The sequence below is a fragment of the Platalea leucorodia genome (assembly GCF_965183815.1).
Source record: "Platalea leucorodia genome assembly, chromosome: 13".
Taxonomy (NCBI): Eukaryota; Metazoa; Chordata; class Aves; order Pelecaniformes; family Threskiornithidae; genus Platalea; species Platalea leucorodia.
Window position 1 is genome coordinate 16,537,558 of NC_138835.1, and position 23,412 is coordinate 16,560,969.

General features: G+C 62.4%; 3 protein-coding genes across 4 annotated transcripts; 2 read left to right on the forward strand and 1 right to left on the reverse strand.

The window, feature by feature from the left end:
- Positions 1 to 19: 19 nt before the first annotated feature.
- On the forward strand, positions 20 to 6,386 carry TTLL9 (tubulin tyrosine ligase like 9; the record flags this gene model as incomplete). Its single annotated transcript, XM_082325706.1, is given in 7 exon segments — positions 20 to 106; positions 324 to 527; positions 2,845 to 3,053; positions 4,997 to 5,030; positions 5,438 to 5,583; positions 5,585 to 5,641; positions 6,138 to 6,386. Coding segments are annotated over 7 exon segments (891 nt in total). The 3' UTR covers positions 6,292 to 6,386.
- Positions 6,387 to 8,561: 2,175 nt separating this feature from the next.
- On the reverse strand, positions 8,562 to 10,232 carry PDRG1 (p53 and DNA damage regulated 1). Of its 2 annotated transcripts, XM_082326226.1 has the most exons (5): positions 10,028 to 10,232; positions 9,843 to 9,918; positions 9,665 to 9,739; positions 9,267 to 9,347; positions 8,562 to 8,953 (listed from the first exon to the last, which is right to left on the reverse strand). In XM_082326226.1, the coding sequence occupies exons 1-5, from the start codon at positions 10,109 to 10,111 to the stop codon at positions 8,871 to 8,873; spliced, it is 399 nt and encodes a 132-aa protein (XP_082182352.1). In that variant the 5' UTR covers positions 10,112 to 10,232; the 3' UTR covers positions 8,562 to 8,870. The 2 variants fall into 2 exon arrangements, with proteins under 2 accessions (XP_082182352.1, XP_082182353.1); XM_082326227.1 differs by lacking the exon at positions 9,665 to 9,739.
- Positions 10,233 to 15,453: 5,221 nt separating this feature from the next.
- On the forward strand, positions 15,454 to 23,412 carry XKR7 (XK related 7; the record flags this gene model as incomplete). The annotated part of the gene is made up of 3 exons (XM_082325949.1): positions 15,454 to 15,884; positions 22,161 to 22,360; positions 22,460 to 23,412. The coding sequence occupies 3 exons, from the start codon at positions 15,454 to 15,456 to the stop codon at positions 23,410 to 23,412; spliced, it is 1,584 nt and encodes a 527-aa protein (XP_082182075.1).

Sequence of the window (23,412 nt, forward strand, 5' to 3'; positions counted from 1 at the left end):
CTTGCCCGCAGAGGCACCGATGGCCATCGGCGTGGGCAGCGCCAGCCCGTCCTGGCGAGGAGTGAGCCGACTGCGCGGGGAGGCCCCGCTAGAAATGGCAGAACTGGTGAGGCTTGCTCCGTTCTCGCTTCCCCTGTTCGTGCAGACACAGAAAGTCAAACCCGAGCCTTCTCCCCCACAAAGAAAAAGCAGCGCTCAATGGTATCCGTATTTATTTATTTTTCTCCTCAGAGTACGCGGTGCAGTCGATCCCCAGATGTCACCAGAAACTTCTCAAGGGCAATTACAGTGAGTTGGGCTGCGGGAGCATTTGTTGAGCTGAGCCTTACATTTCTCTTTCTACCCAGCTGAGTCAGAAGAACTGCTTAGTGAAGAATCTGAAGAGGTTTCGGAAGCAGTCAGAAGCAGGAAAGCTTGAGGCAACAAAACGTGCCTTTATTCCGAAGACCTTCAAAATGCCTTCAGAGTGCTATTTGTTTGTGGAAGAATTTCGCAAGAATCCTGGCATCGCTTGGATTCTGAAACCAGTAAGTGTGTGCTCTCCCAAGGAAAGTGAGACAGAGGTGACTGGATGCCTTCGTTTTGCGGAGGGAGAGGCAAATGTGCAGGAAATCCACGGGAGGAATGGGGCACAGCCAGGTGCTGTTTCCTGGCCAGCACGTCCTACCAAAACGCTCCTTGTGCAACAGTTTATTTCAGCAGTCACAACTGAGCTGAGTTTATTTGTAGGCCAAGGTTAACTCAATGGTGAAGGTATAAAGTGCGGAGTTCTTGCGTGGAGGAACAGATCGTGCTCCCAGGGGTTCTCGCTGGGGGGTTATGGCCAAGTTCATGCTCTGAAATCATTCAGTTCAGCTGCAGGTGTGCAAGAGGGTGTGGGTGTGTGGGGCAGCCGTCTAGTTGGGCTTCTGGTTAAGCAGTGTTGTAGGGCAGCCCCTAAAGCTGGAGCTATGAAAGCATCTGTTTGGTTTTAGGGAAATCCCACCACATTAGATGTCAGCCCATGTAAGTCCAGCCACCTTACTGAGCAGGCTTCCGTCCTGAGAATGTGACGAGATTATGGGAGACTCCACCTGCGGCCTGGAGCTCAAGTTGGGGTGGGTTTGGGTGGCGTTAGCTTCTCTCTGCGCTGCAGTTAGAGACCTGAAGGGTAGCCTCGTGCTCTGAATCCCGTTTGTCCCCCCAAACCTACAGCTACCCAGAGCCGTGCTGAACGCAGCAACTTCCACTTCAGCCAGTGCCCTGGGGACCAAGGAAAAATGGTGTTTCCTTTAGAAATTACGACAATTCGCCGTGACGCTGAGAAACGCCTTGCTTCTGCCAGATGATTCAAGCCATTTAACATCATGAGCATCGTGCCGTGGTGCATAATTAAAAATCCACCCGTCTGTGAGACCTGCGAGCGAGCAGCCGCTCTGCGCAGCGGGTCTGGCGAGGAGGCTGGGACGGGAGGATTCGCCTTGCCCTGCGAGGCAGGCCCGTCGGCAAGGGCACGCTTGCGAGGAGTGAATGGGAGGTAATTATGCAAACTAACATGTGAATTACAGCCAGGAGGGTAGCAGCTAGTGATTATCTAACTCTACAAATGGGAACGTGTTAATTGGCAACCAAAAACCTTATATTAAGCTGCTTTTATGCCCACAGCCTGAATTAACATGGTAAATAACCAGAACACAGTAAACAAGGATGTATGAAAAACCTGTGATTACTGAGATTATACCAACAACTTAAATGAAATAGTTTGTGGCTGACCTCAAAACTCACAGACAAGTGAAAATAATCTCCACGTTACTCCTTCTGTCGGGCCGTGCTCCTGAGCGGCCCCGTGTTGCGACGTCTCGGGTTGCCCGCTCCCGCGCGCGGGGCGCAGCGGTAGGTCAGGACGGGCACAGTGCCGCGTCCTGGGGCTGCAGGAGCCTGGACCTCCTCTGGAAGGTGCCCTGGGGAGCCTGGCTTCTCGGGTGGCTTCTCTGGGCCACTCGTCACCCGCTCGTAATACCTCGTGCAGCCTCGGCTGCCTTCAGGATTGTTCTGCTCCTGCTTGCCGTAGGTCGCTGGCATCTTTCGTGACTTTCCTGTTTAAGTTCTTCTATAATGTACAGAAATTTAAAATGTGACTTAAAATTCCTGACAACATATGTTGCGTTACTTATGTTTCTGCAAGCATGTGACAGAGTTTGTTTATTCGGTCCTGTGGAACTTCCCCGTAGGCTGCCTGCCTGCTCTGCCCTTTCCTCCGGGAATCCTCCTAACACTTACGGATCTGAGCTTTTTGCACTAGAGAGCGGTCGTTGGATCTCCCTGCCCCCTAACCTCAAATAAATGTGCTTGCATACGAACAGACGATGAATCAGGTTGTGCAGGGCTCCTGCAGGGAAGTTCTGGGAAGGAGCAGGACACGCTAACGTCGGAGCCGGTAACTTCCATCTGTATCGTGACAGGTCACAAGGTGAAGGAATTTTCCTGTTTGAACACTGAAGGATATCATTGATTGAAGAAGGTGAGAACGACTCTCTGTCTTCTCCTTGGGGAATACCCAACAGGCATTTGGGGGTGGTTTTGCTCTTATTTCATCCTCTCCTCCTGCCGGTGACTTGTTCTGTTCTCCTGGGCCTGTCTGTTGTAATACTCCTTCACCCTTCCCCAGGGCAACAACAAAGTTTCTTACCATGGCTTTTCCCACATGGTCAGATGCTTTATCCGGGATCTGACTTCTTGCACTTTGTGTGCATATTTGTACGTAAACTTCTGATCTTGGGTAGGTCTAACGCTAGGCAGCAACATCAGCAACTGGGTTATGTTACACATTTCTCTGCACTTCACAGGGTGAAGGTTTGACGTGAGGGTTTATGTAAGTGCAAACCACCGTTATTACGCCAGAAATGGTTTTCCTTGCCTCAGCGCCCAGCTGCTCCTTTCCTCTTCTCCCCGTACGTCCCACTGAAGGCCTGGTTCTACAGAGGTGGATTTGCTTGCTTTTCTAATACACGGTTTACTCTGAATAGCAGAGATGATCGCTGTGTCCTACCCGTCTGCGTGTGCCATAAAGAAGGGTAAGAAAAGGATTGTGCAATTTTACTGCTTGGTATTGCATGCATCGGATGAACCTCGTCACCTCCGACTCCTGCGAACACCTACAGGATTCGGCTGTCCTGTGGCTGCTGCTGGCACCCTGTCTCTCTCCTTTCTTTTCATCGCAGAACTGGTGTCACCAGGTCACTGGAAATGTCGGTTTGACAAATCAGCTAGGACCGAAGCTGAAATGTCAGTCCTGGTTTTATTGTTCGTGGTTAAATGTTGGCAGCCTTTCTTCTTCCTCAGCTTCACAGAACGTAAGGACGGGCTGATTCATGGGAGAGAGCTATTTGATTTCCTGCATGTCATGCTTGCTACTGGATTGAGTTTGATAGCTTTCATTCGATTAACACATCTTCCCAAAAGGTATCCCACCTCAATTTGATGGCTTAGGAGACGGGAAAATCCATCACGTCTCTCCGTGAAAGTTCAGCAGAGTTTGTGCTTGCTCTGAATGATCAAAAGCCTTTCCGGAGCGAGGGTGCAGCAAGCTGCCTTGGGTGAAGGCGCCTTGAGGTTTGGAGACCTGGTGGCCTGAAGAGCTTCGCGCCAGCCGTGAGGTGCAGTACTAGCTCAGGCCAGTTGCTCTTTCATTTTCCAGATACCGCTCTTGATCACTTCTGATTTTTAATTTTTTCCTGCAATTTTTAGTAAGATATCATCGGGCAGTGTTGGATTTAAGCTCAGGTGGCTGAAGCCTGTGATTACAGACAGGGAAGGTAATTAATTGGCACTGGGGCAGAAGAGGACTGCTTAGAGTGAGAATTCCGTATTTGCTTGTTCAGTGTCCGTTTGTCTTTGGTCCGTATCTCTACTTCATTCCAGATGCCCATCTCGCAAACGTGGCGGTGCAAAAGGCTGCACCTGATTACGGTCCCGGGAAGGCGAGGGGCCCGCCGTGCCGGCAGCCTGCGCCCCGGCTCCTGCCGGGGGGGCTCCTCTGGCCGACGCGGGCGGGCCGGCCTCATCCTGCCGCCTGCTGCAGCCACTGAACGCTGCTGCCTCGTCTCCTGGTGCCGGCAATGAGAGCTCAGCTTTAGAAAGAGGCTGGGCAAGCCTTCTGCTTTCATGTTGCTATGCAGCTGCCTGCACATCTATAAGGCTGATCTTTTTGTCTTTAAACCCAATAACCTTCTGGTTAGCGCTCTTCCGAGGTGTAGATATCTTACAGCTTAGCCCTTCGCTTCTAAGACCTCAGCGGTACAACGGGGTTGACGTTGCTGCACACAACTGTCGCTGTTAAGCTTCCTCTCTCGAGAGGTGGCAGCTGAGAGAAGGAGAGAGAGAAGGGAAAAAAAATGTAAATGGGATGTCAGATTCCTCATGAATCTGAGATGAGGGTCAATGTTTGAGAGTAATGGAGGATGGTGCTGAACTTCCCATTTTATGGGCTGCTCCCATAGCTTTTTTTTTTTTAAATACAGCTTTTCTCACTGGCTAAGTGAAAAATATGTATCATAAGATTCTGAGAATTTCAGCTGAACTTTAATCTGCTAGGTACGCAACCCAAGTATTGCAACAGCAGGAACCTGAGAGCGTAACTGACTTGTCATTACAGGAGTTGAAAAAACCAGAAACAGCAAATAGCACTTCAGAAATGACGAGCAGATAGGATTACTGTTCTTTCAGCCTTAATCATGTGAAGTGCAAGCAGTACCGTAGGTAAGGAAATTTCCCTTAGATATGATTTACGTTGACGGTGCTCTCCTACCAAATGTCTTCTCTAATTTATACTTTTTTAACTCTTCCCTCTAACAAGACGTGGTAGCTGCTATACCTGTTACAGCCCTGTGTCCTGTCAGCACCAGTCCAATATTTCACGTGGTGCCACTGGGGACAGCTTTATTTCGAATGAGCAAATAAGTGCAGCCCAGCTGTGGTCCTGGATAGCTCTAATTTGCACAATCTACTCTGTTCGTAGCCTCAAACCAAATTACCGCTTGGGCAGCCTGCACGTAAAGAGCTGGAGTCCCTTCAGTTGGTCAGGAAACAAATGAATCGGAGTGAAAGCCCTCGATGCGGTCACGGCGCTCAGATAGTGCTGCTGCGCTCCTCCGAGAGCCGTTTGAGCACTGTGGTGTGCTAGGAAACTGCTCCCAGGAGACGTCCGTGTCCTGCCACTAAAAAAGGGTTAATGCTCATTCTGTGAATTCTCCTCAGCATGTACTGCTTCAGCTAGACTTTGGGTTTCACTTATATGTCTTTCTGGAAGCTAGAGGGATTTTTTTTTTTTCTTTCGTACCACCGAGAACAGGAATAGAAACTTTGCAATAAGCTCAGAATGTTCTTTGGCTCGGTGCATGGGAAAGAGATTTAGGGTTGGATTTCCTATTGCTTCACACTTACTCCTGCCTGCTAGCAGGGTAATGATTTTGTGGACAGGCGTTTCTCTCAGATGAACCGTTGGCAAAACTGCCCGTTTCTCCCTAATTTACTGTTGTTGTATCTCCGCAGCTGGCTTCTGGAGGTGGATGCTTCACCTTCCCTCGCTGCCAGTAGCCAGGAAAACTGAACTCAAGTGTCAGCTACTCAAAGACACACTTCACGTTGTGGACAGGGAGGGCAGGCAGGCAAAAAGATGTTTATTACTTTCTAAGGGTTCTTATTAAAATGATTGGAATGGATGGTGTGGTTCCATGTCTGTCTTGGCAACCAATTATAATACCCTAACCTTTTATAGTGATTAAATGGTGAATTTCCAGAAACAGAGCAAAGTAAGCAATGACAGTGCCGCTTCAGAGTGGGAAAACAAAGCAGGACGGGGCTGCAGGGGGAACGGTCTGTGTTGGAGCTGGGCCTTGCACAAGAGCTCTCTGTCAGAGGCCCCTCTGCATTGTGCCTCCCACGCTCACCGCTCCGGAGCGCTCTGTTCCGAGCAGCTTGTCTTGCAGCGTTTTGTGATTGACTTTACAACTGCGCTAACCTCCGATATTAATAGTAGAAAGATGTCCGCTGCTTTCAGCTGTTCAGCTTTGTCTCCGATTGTCTGGGAGTTCATTCCTGGGTGCAGACAGCTAATTGTCATTGCTCAGGTACTTCGGTGCACATATGTGATGTTGTAGGCTGACGGGGAGGGAGAAGCGCGTTGGAGGCTTTGACCTGCTGGGGAACGACGGGCCTGTCAGCAGAGGGGGGGACCCGCGGCCGCCGGTGAAGGAGAACATCATGGCAAACACACATTTAGGTGCTGGCAGGGCGCCCTGCTCGCGCCCCTAAGCTATCCGCACATCAGCGAGAGGAGAGCACGCACCTTTCACCCGAGAATAAAAGAACAAGAACGGGCTTGTGGGCTTTTACAGGATTAAGAGACCAAAGGGAACAAACGCTTTCCAAAAGCAGATGTAAGCGCCCAGGCTGCGGGAGCACTGTTGAAAACAAGCGTGTAAATGCAGCGGGAACAGTTTTGTTCCTAGTCCTGCTTTTCACACCTTAAGTCACAGCAGTTCTTCGTACACCAGCTTTGCTGCAAAAACCGCGCTGCAGCCGCTGTGGTGACCGTGCGCTGGGCGCTCTCCTGCAGCTAGTTGTGTATTGTACTGTCGGGAAGTACTGCTCGGATTCTGAAGTCGTGCTTCCTAGAGGCTGACGTGTATTGTAACTTTATTTTGCAGTATGGAGCTCGGTGTGCGTACAATCGGCTCTGGCTGTAGTTTCTAACTAACAAAACCCGAGTACAGCTTCACCTGACAGCGGGACATTGCGTTGCCTCTCTGGGAGGAGTAAGGTGACGCGTAACTCCCCTGTTAATGTCTTCATTGCAGGCCGCTACGATGGCAGCAAGAAAGAACTGAAGCGGCTTTTCAGGAACCTTCCTGCCCAGCAGAAAGTGTAGTGCTGATCCCAAGCTTGGGATGGGAGAGATCCTTGTGGATGAAGTTCACCCTCTCTCCCTCGTATGGGGCAGCAGCAGTTCCCACTTCTCGCAGCGCAAGACGCCGGCCTCCTTGCTTCGTAAGGTTTCCCAGCTTGGAAGCTGCGGTAAGCTTGGTAACGCAGTATTTCATAATGGCTGACACAAGACACAGGGGATGCTGGCGTCTCGGCTGCCCCTCCGCACTCGCAGAGCTTCATTCTCTGCCGTGTAAGAAAATAAAGGGGCTAAACACCGGCAAAACAAATCTTTTGGGAAAGGCAGGCACCTGATCCTCCTACTGCTACTACTGCGGGAACATGTCAGAGCAGAAAACCTGTTGCCATGATACTGTAAAAATAACCTCGCCATCACACGTTACGGGGACGGGCTGTGCGACGCGGGTTATGCAAGAGCGCGGCTGACATGGGGGCTTGGCACAGCGTGCTGCCACTCGCTCCCAGAAGAGATGCAATTTTCTGAAAAAGCCACAGGCAAGACAGTTCAGGCAATAAGTTGGTGTTATTTTTAATCTGTGTACCTGAAACTTAAGCCTGAAGCGGACGGCCTCGCTTCTTGCCGTTGTACATTTAGAGTATGGAATTGTAAAGCTTAGATCGAGCAACAGTAGTTGGCTTTTTAGATTTCAAGAAATCGCACCTCAGTTTGAAGGAGAGTGAAACAGGGTATTTTCAGAACTCTGCATACTTTGAAGAGCGTGTGGAAGCGGGCGAAGCAGCGCCGGGCTGGCCGGAGGCGGCCGCTCCGACCCGTCAGGCTGGGAGGCGGTGGGGGAGCCGGGGGAGCGGCGGTGCTGCGGGCGCAGCGCTGCGGGGCTGCGCCAGAGCTGCGGACGGGAAGAGCGCGAGGGAGCGGGCCCAGCGCTGCGCCAGGCACGCGAGGTTTGACAGAACAGACGAGCTCCCCCGAGAGCCAGGGAAACAAGGACAACGGCCGCGTTTGGAGTTTTTAAATTCTATCCAGAAATATCTTTGCAGAAGTTCAAAAAAAGAAAGGGCTTGGCAGCACCCAGACACTTTCCTGTACGCAGGAAAGGAGAAAAAAAAAAAAATATCAAACTCACTGTTTTCTATTCCTAATTGTGATTAATTTTTTAAAAATCTTCTTATGGTCTTAACCAAGTTGTGTGGGGGTAGCACGTTCAGACTAGGGAAGACAATAAATGTTAAAACCTTGGAAGAAACCATTACTGGTTAAATCAATTGTCCTTCACTACAGGACAGGCTCAGTCACTACTCCTGCTCAGCGACTATTCCGGCTCAGCCCTCCTCGGGATCCTTTTTTTAAATATACGTACGTTTTATCCCTTCATCTAGTCCCGAAGGCCTCGTTTCTCTGGTCTCTTGCCTTCCAGTAGCACGTTTTCCCAGCGAGGCAAAAAGGATGCTGCCTCCCCCTGTCCCTCCCTGCACATCTTAAAGATTCCTGACGTGCTTCAGCTGCGTAGTTTGGCGTTGTTCTAATACCACAGGCGTGCACAACTCCTCGTCTGTGCTTCGGCCACGCTGTGCATTCCCAGTTCCTCCTACTCCTGTTCCCGACACGACAACGAGCCAGCTCCGAAGCCAAACGCCAGGACTGCTCGCATAAAAACCCAACAAGGAACACAGACACGTGGAGTGAGCAATGCCCCGCTGCTCTCATTTTAATAATCCCATTCCACCCCGGCCACAGGCGTTCGCCCAGGGCCGTGTCCCAGCCCGAGCCTCCGCCGCCCGGGCCGCAGCAAGGAGCGGGAAGGGTTCGTGATCCAAGGACACTGCGTCGGCGTAGCTGAGGAGCCAAACGCTTCCCGGCGCCCGCCACAGGCCTCACCCGAGGCGGGCTCCGGGCACGCCGCTGTCCTGCAAACCCCGAGGGCTGCGGCTGCGTGAGCTCCGCGGGTGACAGCCCCAATACGCGCCGTGACGATGGCGCGGCCACCTCAGCCCTCCAGGATGCGATTGATTAACTTCATTTCCTCAGCGGTCATGGGGTTCAGGTTAAATCCCTTCAGCTCAGCTTTACCTGAGAGAACAGATGGAAAAATCAGGATTTTGCTAGACAATAAGCGGAGTGGTCCATGTGCAACTTGAGGGGCTGCGGGGAGGGCAGGGACGGCCCTGGGAGCTGAGGCGGGCGACGCGGGAGCCCCTTCAGCGTGCCGGTGGGTGACGGCTCCGCACCAGCAGCCGTGCAGAGCTGCTGGAGCAGGGAGGGAATTGCGGAGCCAGCGGGAGAGCGGCGGCGGGAACACACAGAGCTCAGGAGCTGCTGGACCCTCCTGACACGCGACGTCTGCTCCGGGATACCGAGAAGGTTCCAGAACAGGAGCGTTTACCTTGGGCCTCGAAGAGGCGGTTGACCTTCACCCGCAGCTCCTTCCGGAGATTGTTTATCTCCTCATCCAGATGTTCCTGGTCTGAGACAAGCGGGACAGGCGTGAGGGGGCCCGTGGGCTCTGGGGCGCGGGCAGAGCCTCCCGCGGGACGCTCAGCGTGGCAGCCCGGGCCCGGGCGCAGGCGAGGGCTCTTCCCCCGCCTCGGGGTCCCCCCTGCCCGCGGCTGCTCCGTGCCCGAAGGCGCTTCCCAGGGCCCTGCCCCGCGCGACGGCGACGGCCAGATCCTGCCCGGGGGAGGTTTTGGGCGCTTCCAAGCCCGGACTGGGCGCAACCTTGTTTATTTTTCTAAAACCTTGTCGCGGCCTTGCCACGCGTGCGGCGGGGGCCGCCTGCCTTACCCTTCCGCAGCATCTCCCTGGTCTGGGCTTTTGGGAGCTCGATGAACATGTCCCCGAAGCAGACCATGGCCTTGCCTGGGGGAGAGGAGGGCAAGGCAAGGGCTGGGTCAGGGCCGCGCTCCCCCCGCCGCGCAGCCGGGGCCCACGGGGGACGCCGCCGGCCGGGCCCGCGCCTCACCGTCGGGCTCCGGGTCCTTCTGCAGCGCCCGCAGGGCCTCGCGGTTCCGGTTCCGCTTCACGTCCAGGTCCACGATCTGCAGCGGGAGATGAGAGGCAGCCGGGGCGCGGGGCTACCGGGGGGGGAGGCCCGCCGGGGCTACCGGCGGCGGAGGGGAGGTGGCCGGCGGCCGGGCCGGGCCGTACCTGCTGCCGCGCCGCCAGCACGTCCTCGGCCAGCTCCTCCACCTCGGTCAGGTAGCGCAGGACGAAGGCCGGGTCCCGCGCCATGGCGCTGCCGGCTCCGCTCCGGGACCGGCTCCGGTGCGGCTCGGCCCCGGGTCCGCCGCGGGTCGGGTCCGGGTCCGGCTCCGCTCCGGGTCCGGCTCCGCTCCCCGCCGGTCGGCAGCCGCAGCCGCGCAGGCGGGTTCCGCCGCGGGAGGAGCGGGGGGGAGAGGGCGCCCCCTCGCGGCCGTCCCCCCGTGGCGGACCCACGCGTGGCGGCGGGCCCGCGGGTGGCGAGGGTCTGGGGAAGCCGGGCGGTGGGGACGGAGCCGGGGCGCGGGGCCGGCTATGGCGGGCCGCGCGTCCGAAAACACGCGTGGCCGGGCCCGCGGGAAGGGGGGGCGAGAGCGGGCGTGGGCAGGGAGGGAGGCGCCGGCCCGCGGCCGCGGCGGCACAGCGGGAGCGCGGGACCTCGTCCGCGGGTGTGGGCCGGCGGTCGCTGGCTCCGTGCCCCAGGGCGGCCCCGGCCCCACGGGAGACGCCCGAGCCCCGGCCCCGCTCCCCGGCCGCGAGCCCCCCGCCGGCAGCCGCCTGGGCTCCCCGGGGCACCGCGTCGCCCTCCTCTCCCTTTTTCTCCCCGGAGCGCTGCGAGCGCGGGGCGACGAGCGCGGGTTTCGTTTCGCGCGGCCGGGTGGCTCGCCCGGAGCTCGGCGGCCGAGGGCCTGCTGTCCCCGGGGACGGGAGCCGGCCGTGGCGACGGCGGCTGGGCTCGCCCGCAGCCAGCCCCGGTGCCCCCGGTCTGCGCCAGGCCCCGGGGACGCTCGGAGCAGCCGCGAGGCTCTGCCAGGGCGCCGCGTCCGTCTTCTGCCCTGCACGACGCTGCCTACGGGAAGGGGGAAACGTCGCCCCTCAAAATGGCTTTTATCCCCTTCTTTCCACCCCCGCCAGCCCACGCGCAAGAGGAGGCGGAGAAATGGGGTGTCGGGGATGCGGGGCGAGCCAGCGCTGCTGGCAAGGACGGGCAGAGCCTCGCCGCGCGGGCTCTGCGGCGGGAGAGGGGCCCCGGGAGGCCGCCCGGGGCTGGCGGGTAACGGGGGACGCGGGTTTTCTTGTCCCGTGTCCCTGCTCCTCCCTGGTGAAACGGTGCCATTCCCGGCTCAGCACCACCGGCCCGGCTTCCCCTCCAGCCCGGGCACCGCGCGGGCGCTGGTCCCACTCCTGTTTCTTGCTGGTCGCGATGAGCTACACGCTTGCCCGGGGTTCTGCACTCTGATTGCCCAGAAAGCCTTGACCGGCCTTCGGCGTGGCAGCGCCCGGCCGGGGCTCCTGCCTGGCCGTAACCTCCGGCCGGTGCTGCCGGGTCCCTGCCAGCGGCAGAGCTGGCCGCGCCGTTACCGCCTCCCTGGCAATGCCGCTCAGCGTCGCGCGATGACGGCACCGCCGTTGCTTCCCCACGGATGGTGGAAGGACCTCCGGTCTGTCTTGGATCGGTGCTTTTACGGGAGGGAGCCCCGGTGACACCGAGGCACTGAGCGTGGGTGGGGGAGAGGAGAAGCGGCGGCGGCGGGGGGAACCGGGCCCGTTGGCTCGTGGCCTTTGCGGGACTCATCTCAGCGAGAAGCTCCCCGGAGGGTGCGCGGTGACCCCCAGCGCTGCGGCACCTCCGGGCCGCCGGAGATGGCAGTGGCCGTGTGGGGACCGCAGGGGACAGGGATGGAGGGAGCGAGGCGGCGGCTGGCCGGTGGTCACCACACCTCCGTGGGCAAATAATCCCTTAAGGGAGATTACCCAGATCGGGAGATTACTGGCCCTAATCCCATAAAGTCGTTTGTTATCGTTAGCTGGGGAGAGCTGCTCCGTCTGTGGCAGCCTGCGCTAAAATAAGGCGGCTTCCCGGGGAGCGGTGGGAGCGAGCGCTCGGGCACAGCGTCCTGGCCGGGCTGGGAGTGATTCACGCTCGGGCTGGATTTTTTCCTGACATCAACCAAGAGGCAGCGGGATTGGGGCTGGATGCCAGCGCTGGAGAATGCTCCTTTTTTCGTTGGGGGCGGCTGGCTGGAGAGCTACAGACGGGATCGGGGGCTGCCTGCTTCCTCTCCACCGCCGCAGGGCTGGCTCCCACGGAGTCCCGGCGGGACACGGGCACCGGGGTCGGCTGCAGAGTGGGCTGCAGGACGTGGGACGGGACATGGGGCGCAGGACGTGGGCCTGCTGTTCTCCTGCAGCCTCACAGCGCAGCGCCCACCGCGGGGTGATGGGCTTCCGCGTTCTGCCGGGCACGGAGGCAGATTTGGTCCTCGTTGCTTTGATGGGATCCTCCCGATCTCCTGATGCCTGCTGGGGCCCTGGCTAGAGCTGGAGCTACATTTACCTCCCGGGGGCACATGTTTTTCAGACCGGTGACAAAAAGCTCTGTGGGCAGTGAAAGCCCCGTCCGTCTGTCCTGCCACACACGCACGGACACGGCCTCCTGAGACGGGGGTTTGGCTGCGGAGGTCGGGGCTGGGGGTGGTGCTGGGGAAGCGTGGCCTGGCTGGGTGGTGACCGGGACGGGCGGGAAACCTCCCACCGCCTCCAGCAGCCCTCACGCTGCCCGGCGAGGCGAGGGGGGGAGCGCTGGCAAAGCCTGCGTGGGAGCGCTGGGGATGGGAGTGGGAATGGGGACAGGGATAGGGATGGGGATGGGGATGGGAGTGGGAATGGGGATGGGGATGGGGATGGGGATGGGGATAGGGATGGGGATGAGGCTGCAGATGGGGATGGAGATGCAGCTGGGGACGGGGATGGGTTGGGGCTCAGCTGGGACTGAGACAGGGATGGGAATGGGGATGGGGATGGGGATAGGGATAGGGATGAGGCTACGGATCGGGATGGGTTGGGGCTCAGCTGGGGCTGAGATGGGGATGGGGATAGGGATAGGGATAGGGATAGGGATGAGGCTGCAGATGGGGATGGGGATAGGGATGGGGATGGGGATGGGATGGGATGAGGATGGGAATGGGGATGGGGACAGGGACCAGGACAAGGACAGGGATAGGGATGGGGACAGGGATGAGCTGCCCGTGTGCTGGCGACAGCGGAGGGAAGCGCAGTGGCCGTCTGGAGCTGTCAATGACACCCAGGGCAGTGAAGGCAGGGTTTTGCCAGGGACCTTGGGCCGCAGGGAGGGGCAGGGGCCGCTCTCCCCGGGAAGGGGGGGCCCAGCCCGGCACGGGCGCGGGGGAAGCTGCGGCGGAGTCTGCTGCGGCAGGAGGGGTCGCAAAGCCAGGGGCACCTGGAAAACGTCCACAGGGCAGTGAGCGGTGGCTGGTGCTGCACTCCGCGGGCCTCTCCCCAGCCAAGCTCTGAGCCAGCCGCAGATCAGCCTGGATTTCTCCTCCTGGAGCTGGCGCCGGGGGCAGGCCCTTTGCTTGGCAGCTGGAGTCAGCTCGGGGGCCCGTTTGGACCAGTTGCACGTTTACGTGCCCCCTGGGAACCGGGCTGTCGGAGGGACCGGCCGCCCGCCTGCTGCCGAGGGCTGCTTCTCTTTGCTGTGTGTTTTGTCGTGGAAAGAGCAGGGTTTGCTTTCAGCATGTTCCTTTTTCTTCCTTGCAGCGCTTTTATGTATGCAGCTAGAAACCCTCCCTGCCTGCTGACAGCTGCACGGGAAGGCTTCGGGGATGTTTATAGGGTTTTTTTCTCTCTCGTTTTTTCCTGTGGCTGCTGGGGCCTGTTGTTGAGATAAAGCAGACTTCCAACCAGGCTTCCCATGTTCTCAGGCTGTGGATGTTTAACTGCTGTTTCGGAGGGGGTGTTTCAGTGTCTGTGAAGGAAGGTGGGTCCGTCTCTCCCTGGTTTCCAGGTCCCCTCTCCCTGGTGCTGTGCCCACCGTCGTGGCAGCACCGGCTCTGCTCCAATCCCAGCCGGGCCAGAGACCCCCCAGGAACGAGCCCAAACAGGGCTGGGGCTGGCCAGGCATCGGCGGGGGCTCTGGCCAGCGGAGCCGGTCCTCCGAAGGGACCCTGGCCCCGACCGGCGATGGATGAAAGGCTGCTTTCTTCGGGCTCTGGGATGCTGGGAGCGTCCCCTCCCCCAGGCAGGCATTTGTCGAGGGGATCTGCGCGGAGCATCTCAAGGTTAGGTATTTAAGTCGCATTACCCATGCTAATACATGCAGCATGGAGTGAGCCTCGCCCAGGGCCTGACGGGGCTCCCTCGTGCTGCAACGTCCCTCCGTTCGTGCACCAGGAACCCAGACTGGCCCCGGCTTTGCGCTTATCCCCCTCGCTGCTCTGCAAGGCGGATTTTGGAAGTTGGCCGCGTTTTCTGGGATAAAAGACGCTCCCCCTCGCCGTGTGCCGCCTGGGCCAGGCTCCGGCCGCGCGCGGGGCTCCTCGGCGGGCAGACACGCGGGGCTGAGCCGTGGGGGCTGAAATGCAGCGAGCAAGCAGGAGGCTGTCCCTCTGGGCTGGAGGCTGAAGCTGCCTTCGTGAGGCAGCTGCCTGCATGCGATCACCCTCCCGGGAGACGCGCTGCAAAGGAGCAAAAAGCCTCTTCCCTCCCAGCGGCACCGGGGATGCCGGTGCAGTGCTGCTCCTCGTGCGAGCATGTGTCCCGTGGTGGTACCGGCCCCCCGCACCGCCAGCGGCCCGGGCAGCCTGGCTCTGCCGGCCACGCTGCATCCGAACTCCGATGGGCAACAAAAGGAAGAGAGATGTCGGGGCAGAGCCGAGGAGCGGGGCAGCCTCTGGGCACACGTGCGCCCAGACCCCAGGTCCACCCGGAGACCTCGGTGCTTCGCCCGGTTGCGTGGCTCCTCAGGGATGTCCCCAGGGCTGGGACTCTTTCTCCAAAGCGGGGCTCAGGTCCCTGCCGGGGCTCCCTCGGGCGGTCTCGCCTGCGGCCCTGCCCGGGCGCTGGGCGAGCAGAGGCACCCGCAGCATCGCCCTGCGCCCAGGCCCTGGGGGGCTCGCACCGCCTCGGCCCGCTCCCGGGCCCGAGAGGGGGCTCGCCGGGGCTGGGGGCCGCGGCTCGGGGCCGGGGGGGCCCGAGGCCGCCCAGCAGCTGCCCAGGGAGCTCCGGTCGCGGCCGGGCGGCGTGGCCGCTGCCCCGGGGGGTTCCGCCGGGCGCGGGGCGGGGTGCGGGGAGCCCGGGACCGACCCGGGGCGGGGGGAACCGGTTGCCCTTCCCGGCGCGGGGAGGCGCCCCCCGGCACCGTGCGCTGCCCCCCCCCCCCCCGGGGCCCCGCGGGGCGGGGCCGGGGCGGGGCGGGGTCCCGGGGCCCCGGGGCCGGGCCGGGGGCGCTGCCGGGGCCGGGCCGGGCCGGGCCGGGCGGCGGGGGCGGGCGCTGCCGGGGCGGGCTCGCCGGCGCCGTCCTCCCTCCGGAAGTCTCTCCCGCTCCCTCCTTTCTCCTCCTCTCCCCCGACAACATGGCCGCGAAGTCGGACGGCGGCGGCGGCGGCCCGGCCGTGAGCCTGGAGAGCCCGGGGAGCGGCGGGGGGAGGCGGGCGGGCGGCGCGGCCCCCCCGGCTCGGCGGTACCGGTTGCGGGACGGGTGCTGGGTGCTCTGCGCCCTCCTGGTCTGCTTCGCGGACGGCGCCTCGGACCTGTGGCTGGCGGCCCACTACTACGTGCGGGGGCAGCGGTGGTGGTTCGGGCTGACGCTGCTCTTCGTGCTGCTGCCCTCGCTGGTGGTGCAGCTGCTCAGCTTCAGGTGGTTCGTCTACGACTTCGCCGCCGGCACCAAGGACAGCGGCGGCGGCACCAAGGACAGCGCCCGCGGCCCCCGCGGCTGCTGCCGCCTCTGCGTCTGGCTGCTGCAGGGCCTGATCCACCTGCTGCAGCTGGGGCAGGTCTGGAGGTACGGGGGGACGGCGGGTATGGGGGTACGGGGGGCTGGGATGGGGCTGCTGCAGGGCCTGATCCCCCCGCTGCAGCTGGGGCAGGTCTGGAGGTACGGGGGGACGGCGGGTATGGGGGTACGGGGGGCTGGGATGGGGCTGCTGCAGGGCCTGATCCCCCTGCTGCAGCTGGGGCAGGTCTGGAGGTACGGGGGGACGGCGGGTATGGGGGTACGGGGGGCTGGGATGGGGCTGCTGCAGGGCCTGATCCCCCCGCTGCAGCTGGGGCAGGTCTGGAGGTACGGGGGGCATGGGGACAGGGGGGACAGGGGGGACAGGGGGCTGGGATGGGGCTGCTGCAGGGCCTGATCCCCCTGCTGCAGCTGGGGCAGGTCCGGAGGTACAGGGGGCATGGGGGCAGGGGGGACAGGGGGGACAGGGGGCTGGGATGGGGCTGCTGCAGGGCCTGATCCCCCTGCTGCAGCTGGGACAGGTCTGGAGGCACGGGGGGGTCACAAGGGACACAGAGACAGGATGGGGATGGGGAGCACAGGGAGCCAGGATGGGGCTGAGGGGGCTGCTGTGGGGTCTTGTCCCACTGCTGAAGCTGGGGCAGGTCTGGAGGTACGGGGGGTATGGGGGGACGGGGGGCATGAGGGGACAGGGGGCTGGGATGGGGCTGCTGTGGGGTCTTGTCCCTCTGCTGCAGCTGGGGCAGGTCTGGAGGCACGGGGGGACGGGGCTATGGGGTACCAGGGGGCCGAGATGGAGCTGAGGGGGCTGCAGTGGGACCTCACGCCCCTGCTGCAGCTGGGGCAGGTCTGGAGGCACGGGGGTCACGGAGCCGGGCTGGGGCTGGAGGCAGCGGCAGGGTGCAGCAAGACCTGGGTGGGGATAGCAGGGTGCAGCACGGGGGACATAGGTGGGGACGGCAGGGCACGGGGGGGAAGCGGGTGGGGACGGCGAGGTGCAGCAGGGGTCTCGGCGGCGGGGGGACCCGGGGATCCATCCCTCTGCAGCCACAGCAGGATGGGCGGCGGGGGAGAGCCCCCGGCAGAGCCCAGCTGTGGGTGCGGGTGGGTGTGGGCAGGAGCTGTGGGTGCGGGCAGGAGCCGGTGTGAGGAGCCTGCGGCTCAGCTGGGCGGCACAGGCCTGCCGTCCCCGTGGCCGGCGGTGCTGGGCCTGCCGGGGGGCCTGCCTGGCCACGGCAGCCGGGTCTGGGGGGGCAGGGAGTGCTTCTGCCAGGCCCCGAACGCCTCAGGCTCGGATCCTGCTGCTCAGAGCTCGCCGTAGTCCGTGGGGTCGCGGGTGGGGAGGTGCCGGCCCTCCCCAGCCTGGTGGCTTCCCCACCGGGGCTGCGTTTCTGCTGCCTGGGAAAGGCAGGCTGTGCAGCAGGGCGAGCGGCAGCTGGGCAGACTGGAGCGGGCTCAAGGCCCTTTGCCTGCGTCTCTGCAGACCCTCCAGAAGCCCGAGCTGATGGTTTATTGGCACCTTCCTCCCCTGTGCCGTGGAGCCGGCACCGCTCCCTCCCAGCTCCGCTGAGCTCCATCCTCGGGCGCCGGGAAGAGCCGTGGCTCTGGCACCCAGCTGCTTCCCGGGGAGGCTGGCGCTGGGAGGGGAGCGGACAATGGCCAATTCCCGGAACAGTGCACCGGGCAGGCAGCGCTCCCGGCTCCGGTTTCCCTCCCGCTTCTCCTCCCGTAGTCCAGAGGCTCCTCCACTCCCTCTTGTTGTCTGCGTGCGTGCGTTTGTCTGCTGCCTTTCCTGGGCTGCTCCCGGGCTGTCTGGCTTGGTCTCACGCTGCAGCGCGCACCGTGCTGGAGGGGCTCCTGCCCCTTCCCTCCCCACCACAGCCACCGCCTGTCCGTCCCGACCCCGCTCCGTCCCGTGGCAGCTCTCGGGGTACACTGGCTGCAGGATGGGTGCGAACCCTGCCTAACGTGCTGGGGAGCGGGTGAGGGAGAGGCCAGGAGCTCCCTGGCCCGCCGGCCGCTGAGCCTGCCTGCAGCCGGCCTTGGCCCCAGCGCCCTGCGGGCAATTGCCTGAGCCTGGCCTGAGCTGGGGCCGGGCTGCGGCCGGGGGCTTCGCTCCCGCTGGTGTCAGCCGCGCTCTCCTGGTCTGCCGCACCACGGAGGCTCTTAAGCCAATTAAAGCGATAACTCTCAGCACTGACCCTCCAGGACATGTTGGTCTTGAGCTGCAGTTGAGGCTCTTTCTAATCTTGGGATTTGGGATTAGCTCAGGTGGCCAGTTAAATGCAGTTCGCTAAACCCATTAGCGAGGCTGGATCCGGCGCAGGTGGATGTGGCAGTTTAAGAAGTGTTGAATAAATGCTGCATGTGAAGGGAAGGCTTCTCCCTGGTCGGGGCACCGTGCCCCTCGCCGAACATCTCCCCCTTCCCCGATTCACTGCCTCCTCCCTGCCTTGCGATCACCTCGGCGGGTCTCACCCCCACCAAACCCATCGCTGCGCAGCCCCGAGCCCCAGCTGCGCCAAAGACCCCCACATCCCAGAAACACCGGGAGCAAAGGCACGCCAGCTCCGAGCGCTAACCCTGAGATTATCCCAAATGAAAGCTGCTGCCAGAAGCTGCTGAAGTTAGTTGTCATCGGCGCGTTCATGATGCAAATACTCCGCCACGGATGCTCCCCAGAGACGGTGCCGGTTGCATGACCATGTGCTCGTGTACGCAGCAGCGGCACGGGCCCGGCTGGGGGACCCCACGCGCGGGGGCTGCTTCTTGCATGTTTTTGCAGCTCAGGAATTGTTACCCGCTCTGCTCGCAAAAAGTCACCAGCTGTTTCACCAGAGAAACGCCGAAGGGAAGGGGTGCTGTGCACGCCATGCCTGCCTCCCCCCGGCAGCGTGCCGGGGTCCCCTGCCACCGCCGAGGGCTGGCAGCTGGCTGGTGCCTCTCTGCGGGCCCCGTTGGGCTGGGGACAGCCCTGGCTGTGCCCGTCGTCCCCCCGGGTCTGCTTCAGCCCAGGGTCACACCTGGTTTGGCTGCCTGGGGCTCACCGGGGCCAGACCCGGGGTGCCCTCTCCACCCACAGTTCCTCCCCGAAAGCCCCCCATCAGCCCATGTCCCCCCATCCTTTGCTGGCTTGGGGACCCAGTGCCACCCCTTGGTCCTGACGCCAGGCCGGTGGCAGCCCCGCGGGGCATGGATGCCCTCAGCAGCTCCCTGGGTGGGCTCGCGAGGGGTGGCAGAGCTGGGACCCGCAGGTGCCCCCCAAAACCCCCGGGGCTTTGCTCTGCCTGCTCAGGAGCCCCCTCAGCCCTGGGAGCACCCAGCTTTGGGGTGCCCCCTCGTCCCGCTGCAGGACTCAGTGCTGGGGTCAGTCGCTTGCTGGGGGTCCCTGCCTGGCCCCAGTGCGCAGGACAAGGGGCTGAGCCTTTCCCGGAGCACCCCGGGGACCCCGGGGACAGCGGGACGCAGGGGCTTTCGTCGGTGCGGTGACGTGCCAGCCGGGCGCACGTGCGGCTCTCCCTGGTGACCTGACTTGGCGGGATGTGCAAGGGATTAAAATGGCTGCAACAGGGAAGCAAATTTCTCCTCGTTTAAATAAAGGATTAAGGGATGATATCGCAAATTACCTTCTAGGAAAATCACACTCTGTATCGCTCGCTATTAGACCGGGGGGTCCCTCATCTTCTTCCATGTAAGAATGGCAATTAGTGGATTTGGTTATAACCAGGGCTGGGCTTTTCTCCTAGCACTTCTTTTCTTCCAACACTTGAAAACCAAGGTCAGGAGCTGGGAGCTGGGGGCAACCGGTGCTGCCGGCAGCAAACCCGGCCATGGTGGGGCTCCGGCAAACCAGGCCGTAGCGGGGCTCTGGCAAACCCGGTGCCCACCCGAGCCCACCACCTTCCCGCTGCGGGGGTTTCGTTGGATTACTGGATTACTCTTTGTAATACAAAGGAGGGAGCAATTAGCCCTGAGAGCTCTCGCCGTCGGTTTCTGCCTCATCATCAGTTTTTTGAAAATTAAATGATTTTTTTTCAAGTGATTGATTCTGTATTTCCCATGCAGCGGCTGCGGCGCTGGGTTGGTAAGCGCTCGCCCTGCGCTGTCAGCGCTCAGGGATGTTTCTTTGGGCTGAAACACCACGGAATGATCAAATGCATAACAAATAAGAATCAACATTTCATTCTGGCAAGTTGATGGGAGATGAAATCTCATTTTAATGAGATCTGTGGAGCTGACGGGAAGACGGGAGGATAATTGTGCCCCCGCCGAAAGCTGGGGGAGGTCGCGGGTCACTTGTTGAGCGGCTGAGGAGCCGGGGACGGCGCGGCTCTGGGGTCTGCGCGGGGGGCTGCTGTGCGCCGCAGGCGGCGGGATCAGGGTGCTGAGGAGCCCGGTTCGCGAGGCTGATTACAGGGAGAGGGTGAGGGCGCCGGTGCCCAGGCCTCGTCCGTGCCTGAGCGCCCTGGGACCAGCAGCGATGCCCTGCGGCATCCCGGGCTCTGCACTGCTTCTCCCGTGGCTTTCCCCCACGCCGTGCCCTCCGTCCCCAGGCTGTGCCCTGGTTCGCACCCTGCCAGCAAGGGGGGGTCTGGCCCCGGGCCCTTCTGCGGGTCTGGGAGCAGCGGCTGGTGGGGAGAGGGGCTGGGGGCAGCGGCCGCGGCAGTGCCGCGATGGCAGCGCTGGCCTGGCTGCCCACGAGCAAGTGGCACCGGGGTGCAAATCTGTGCCGGGAGCCAGGAGCCGGGTGGCTGCAGCCTCTCCCCCCGAGCAGCAAGGGATGGGCTGCAGCAAAGGCTAAAATTAGCTGCTCCCCCCGAGATGGACGTTAAAGCATCATTTTGACACCAACGCAAAGGAGGCGGCGGGGGCCGGGAGCTGGGCTGGCCGCGGGGCTGTGGGCTGGCCCCTGCAGCCATTGGCACCCGCTGAAACTGGGGCAGAACTACTCAAAGCGCGTTATTTGCTGACAGCAGCGTCTTGCCCGGCCACCGGCTCTCGGGGAGGCTTTTTGGGGCTCCCGGCAGGGCGGTGGGAGCGGATGGGGCAGGCGGTGACAGGGCTGCCAGGGCCTCGTCGGCCTCGCTGGGGAGGACCACGGGAGCCCCGTGGGACCGGTGTGGCCACCCTGCCCTCCTGCACGCCGCGGGAGCCGGCGGGGCTGCCCGGGGTGGCAGCAGATGGCAGTGGGGTGGCACGGGGGCCTCGGTGGCCCCAGCTGATGGCCCCCGTGGTCTCGGGGCTGTGCAGTCCGGGGGTGGGAGCACCCGGCCGTCCCTGCAGCGGGAGCAGGGCCGGCCCCTGCCTCCTCCCGCTGACGGCTGAGCCGAAAGTGCTGGGATCAGGGTTTCTCGCGCGCTCTGGGCTAATGGAGTCGGCTGGCAGCGCTTTCTGGAGCTGATGGAGAGGCCGTCGCTCTGCATGACGGTTTTACTCGGCTGGGAGGAAGCTTTATGGCCCGACATCCTCCCGCTTCATCTTTCTGTTTCCTCTCTCATCCGGCTCCCTCCTTCCCCGAGGCAGCGGAGCCGCCGGCCCGTGCTGCAGGCAGGGCTGCCCGGGGATGCCCTGTCCGTCCGGCCCTGTGGTGCCCGGATCTGGCCCCGTGCTGCGGGGAGGGGTCCCTGGTGGCAGTGACTCAGCCGGTGTGTGCGTCGGTGCCACGCACACCTCCGCTGACCCCCGGCCGACGACCAGATGGCCGGGGCCGGCGCGTGCCCGCGCTCACAGCCCTGCCAAGAGCCAAGGCAGCGCCGGCACGAGCACCCGTGAGCTTCCCGTGGGCACCGCGGCACGACCAGCTGGTGCCTCCGTCCTGGCCGGGGCAGGGGGAGGCAGGGTGGGCTCCGTGCCAGCCGGGACCAAAATAGCCCCTTTGAGAAGGAGCCGGACGTGGTGCTGGGCTGGGGCCAGGGCACCCCAAATCCATGGGTGGCTGGAGAGTGGGGCTGCGGGTGGGATCCCCGGCTGGGGAGGGGAGCCAGACCCTGTGCGGGGGGAGAGGGCGCAGGGGCAGCACCGCGGGGCGGAGGAGTGGGGCAACGGCTGGGTGGGCACCGTGGTGGCTGGGTGGGCGGCAGGGTGATGGCCAGGTGAGCCCCAGGGCAGCAGGGTGCTGAGCCGGCTTTGCACAAGCTGCCCCTTCCTGGCATCTCGGGGCCCCCCTCGGCGTGGGGGGCTTCCCATGGCCCCAGATCGGGGGGGAAGTGCTCACTGGAGCGGGTTGGCAGCGGGCACGGGGTATGCCCGGCAGGGGCAGGGGAGGTGAGCTCGGCTGCCCGGGCGGCGGGGGCTCCTCTCACCCTCCTGCCCTCCCTCGCGCAGGTACCTCCGCACGCTGTACCTGGGGCTGCAGAGCCGGTGGCAGGCCGAGCATCGCCGCCGCCACTTCTACTGGCGGATGATGTTCGAGAGCGCGGACATCAGCATGCTGCGGCTGCTGGAGACCTTCCTGAAGAGCGCGCCCCAGCTCGTGCTGCAGCTCAGCATCATGGTGCAGCAGAACAGCATCGAGCCGCTGCAGGGTAAGGGACACGGCCCCCGCGGCGGGGGATGGGGGCGGCTGGAGGGGGACGCCCGGCTGCCGCGGGCTCTCACCACCTCTCCCTGCTTTGCCCCCGCAGGGCTCTCGGCCTCGGCCTCGCTGGTCTCCCTGGCGTGGATGATCGCCTCCTACCAGAAGGTGCTGCGGGACTCGCGGGAGGACAAGATGCCCATGTCCTACAAGGGGGCCGTGGTGCAGATCCTGTGGCACCTCTTCACCATTGCCGCCCGCGCCATCGCCTTCGCCCTCTTCGCCTCCGTGTTCCAGCTCTACTTCGGCATCTTCATCGTCACCCACTGGTGCATCATGACCTTCTGGATCATCCAGGGTGAGACGGACTTCTGCATGTCCAAGTGGGAGGAGATCATCTACAACATGGTGGTGGGCATCATCTACATCTTCTGCTGGTTCAACGTCAAGGAGGGACGGAGCCGCTACCGCATGTGCATCTACTACGTCATCACGCTGTCGGAGAACGCCGCCCTCACCGTCCTCTGGTTCCTCTACTACGACCGCAAGACCACCTCCGACTTCGACGCCTTAATCCTCGTCTGCGTGGTCAGCTCCAGCTTCGCCCTCGGCATCTTCTTCATGTTCATCTACTACTGCCTCTTGCACCCCAACGGCCCCATGTTCAGCCCCCGTGGCGGGGGCTGCATTTTCCGGCAGCGGCCGGCCCCGGCGCCGGGGTCGCCCACGGAGGCCGTCACCAGCCCCCCCCGCTCGCTGCCGCGGACTACAGGGGGGGAGCGGGATGGGGCGCCGGGGGAGCGGGACAGCTGCGTGCCCGTCTTCCAGGTGAGACCCTGCGCCCCGCCGGCGCCGGCCGCCCGCGCCCCGCGGACAGAGAGGCCCGTCATCCGCATTGACCTGCCCAGGAAGAAGTACCCGGCCTGGGACGCCCACTTCATCGACCGGCGTCTGCGGAAGACCATCCTGGCGCTGGAGTACGCATCGCCCACCACCCCGCGCCTGCAGTACCGCACCCCCGGTATCCCCCAGGAGGTGCTGGAGTACGAGACCACCGTGTAG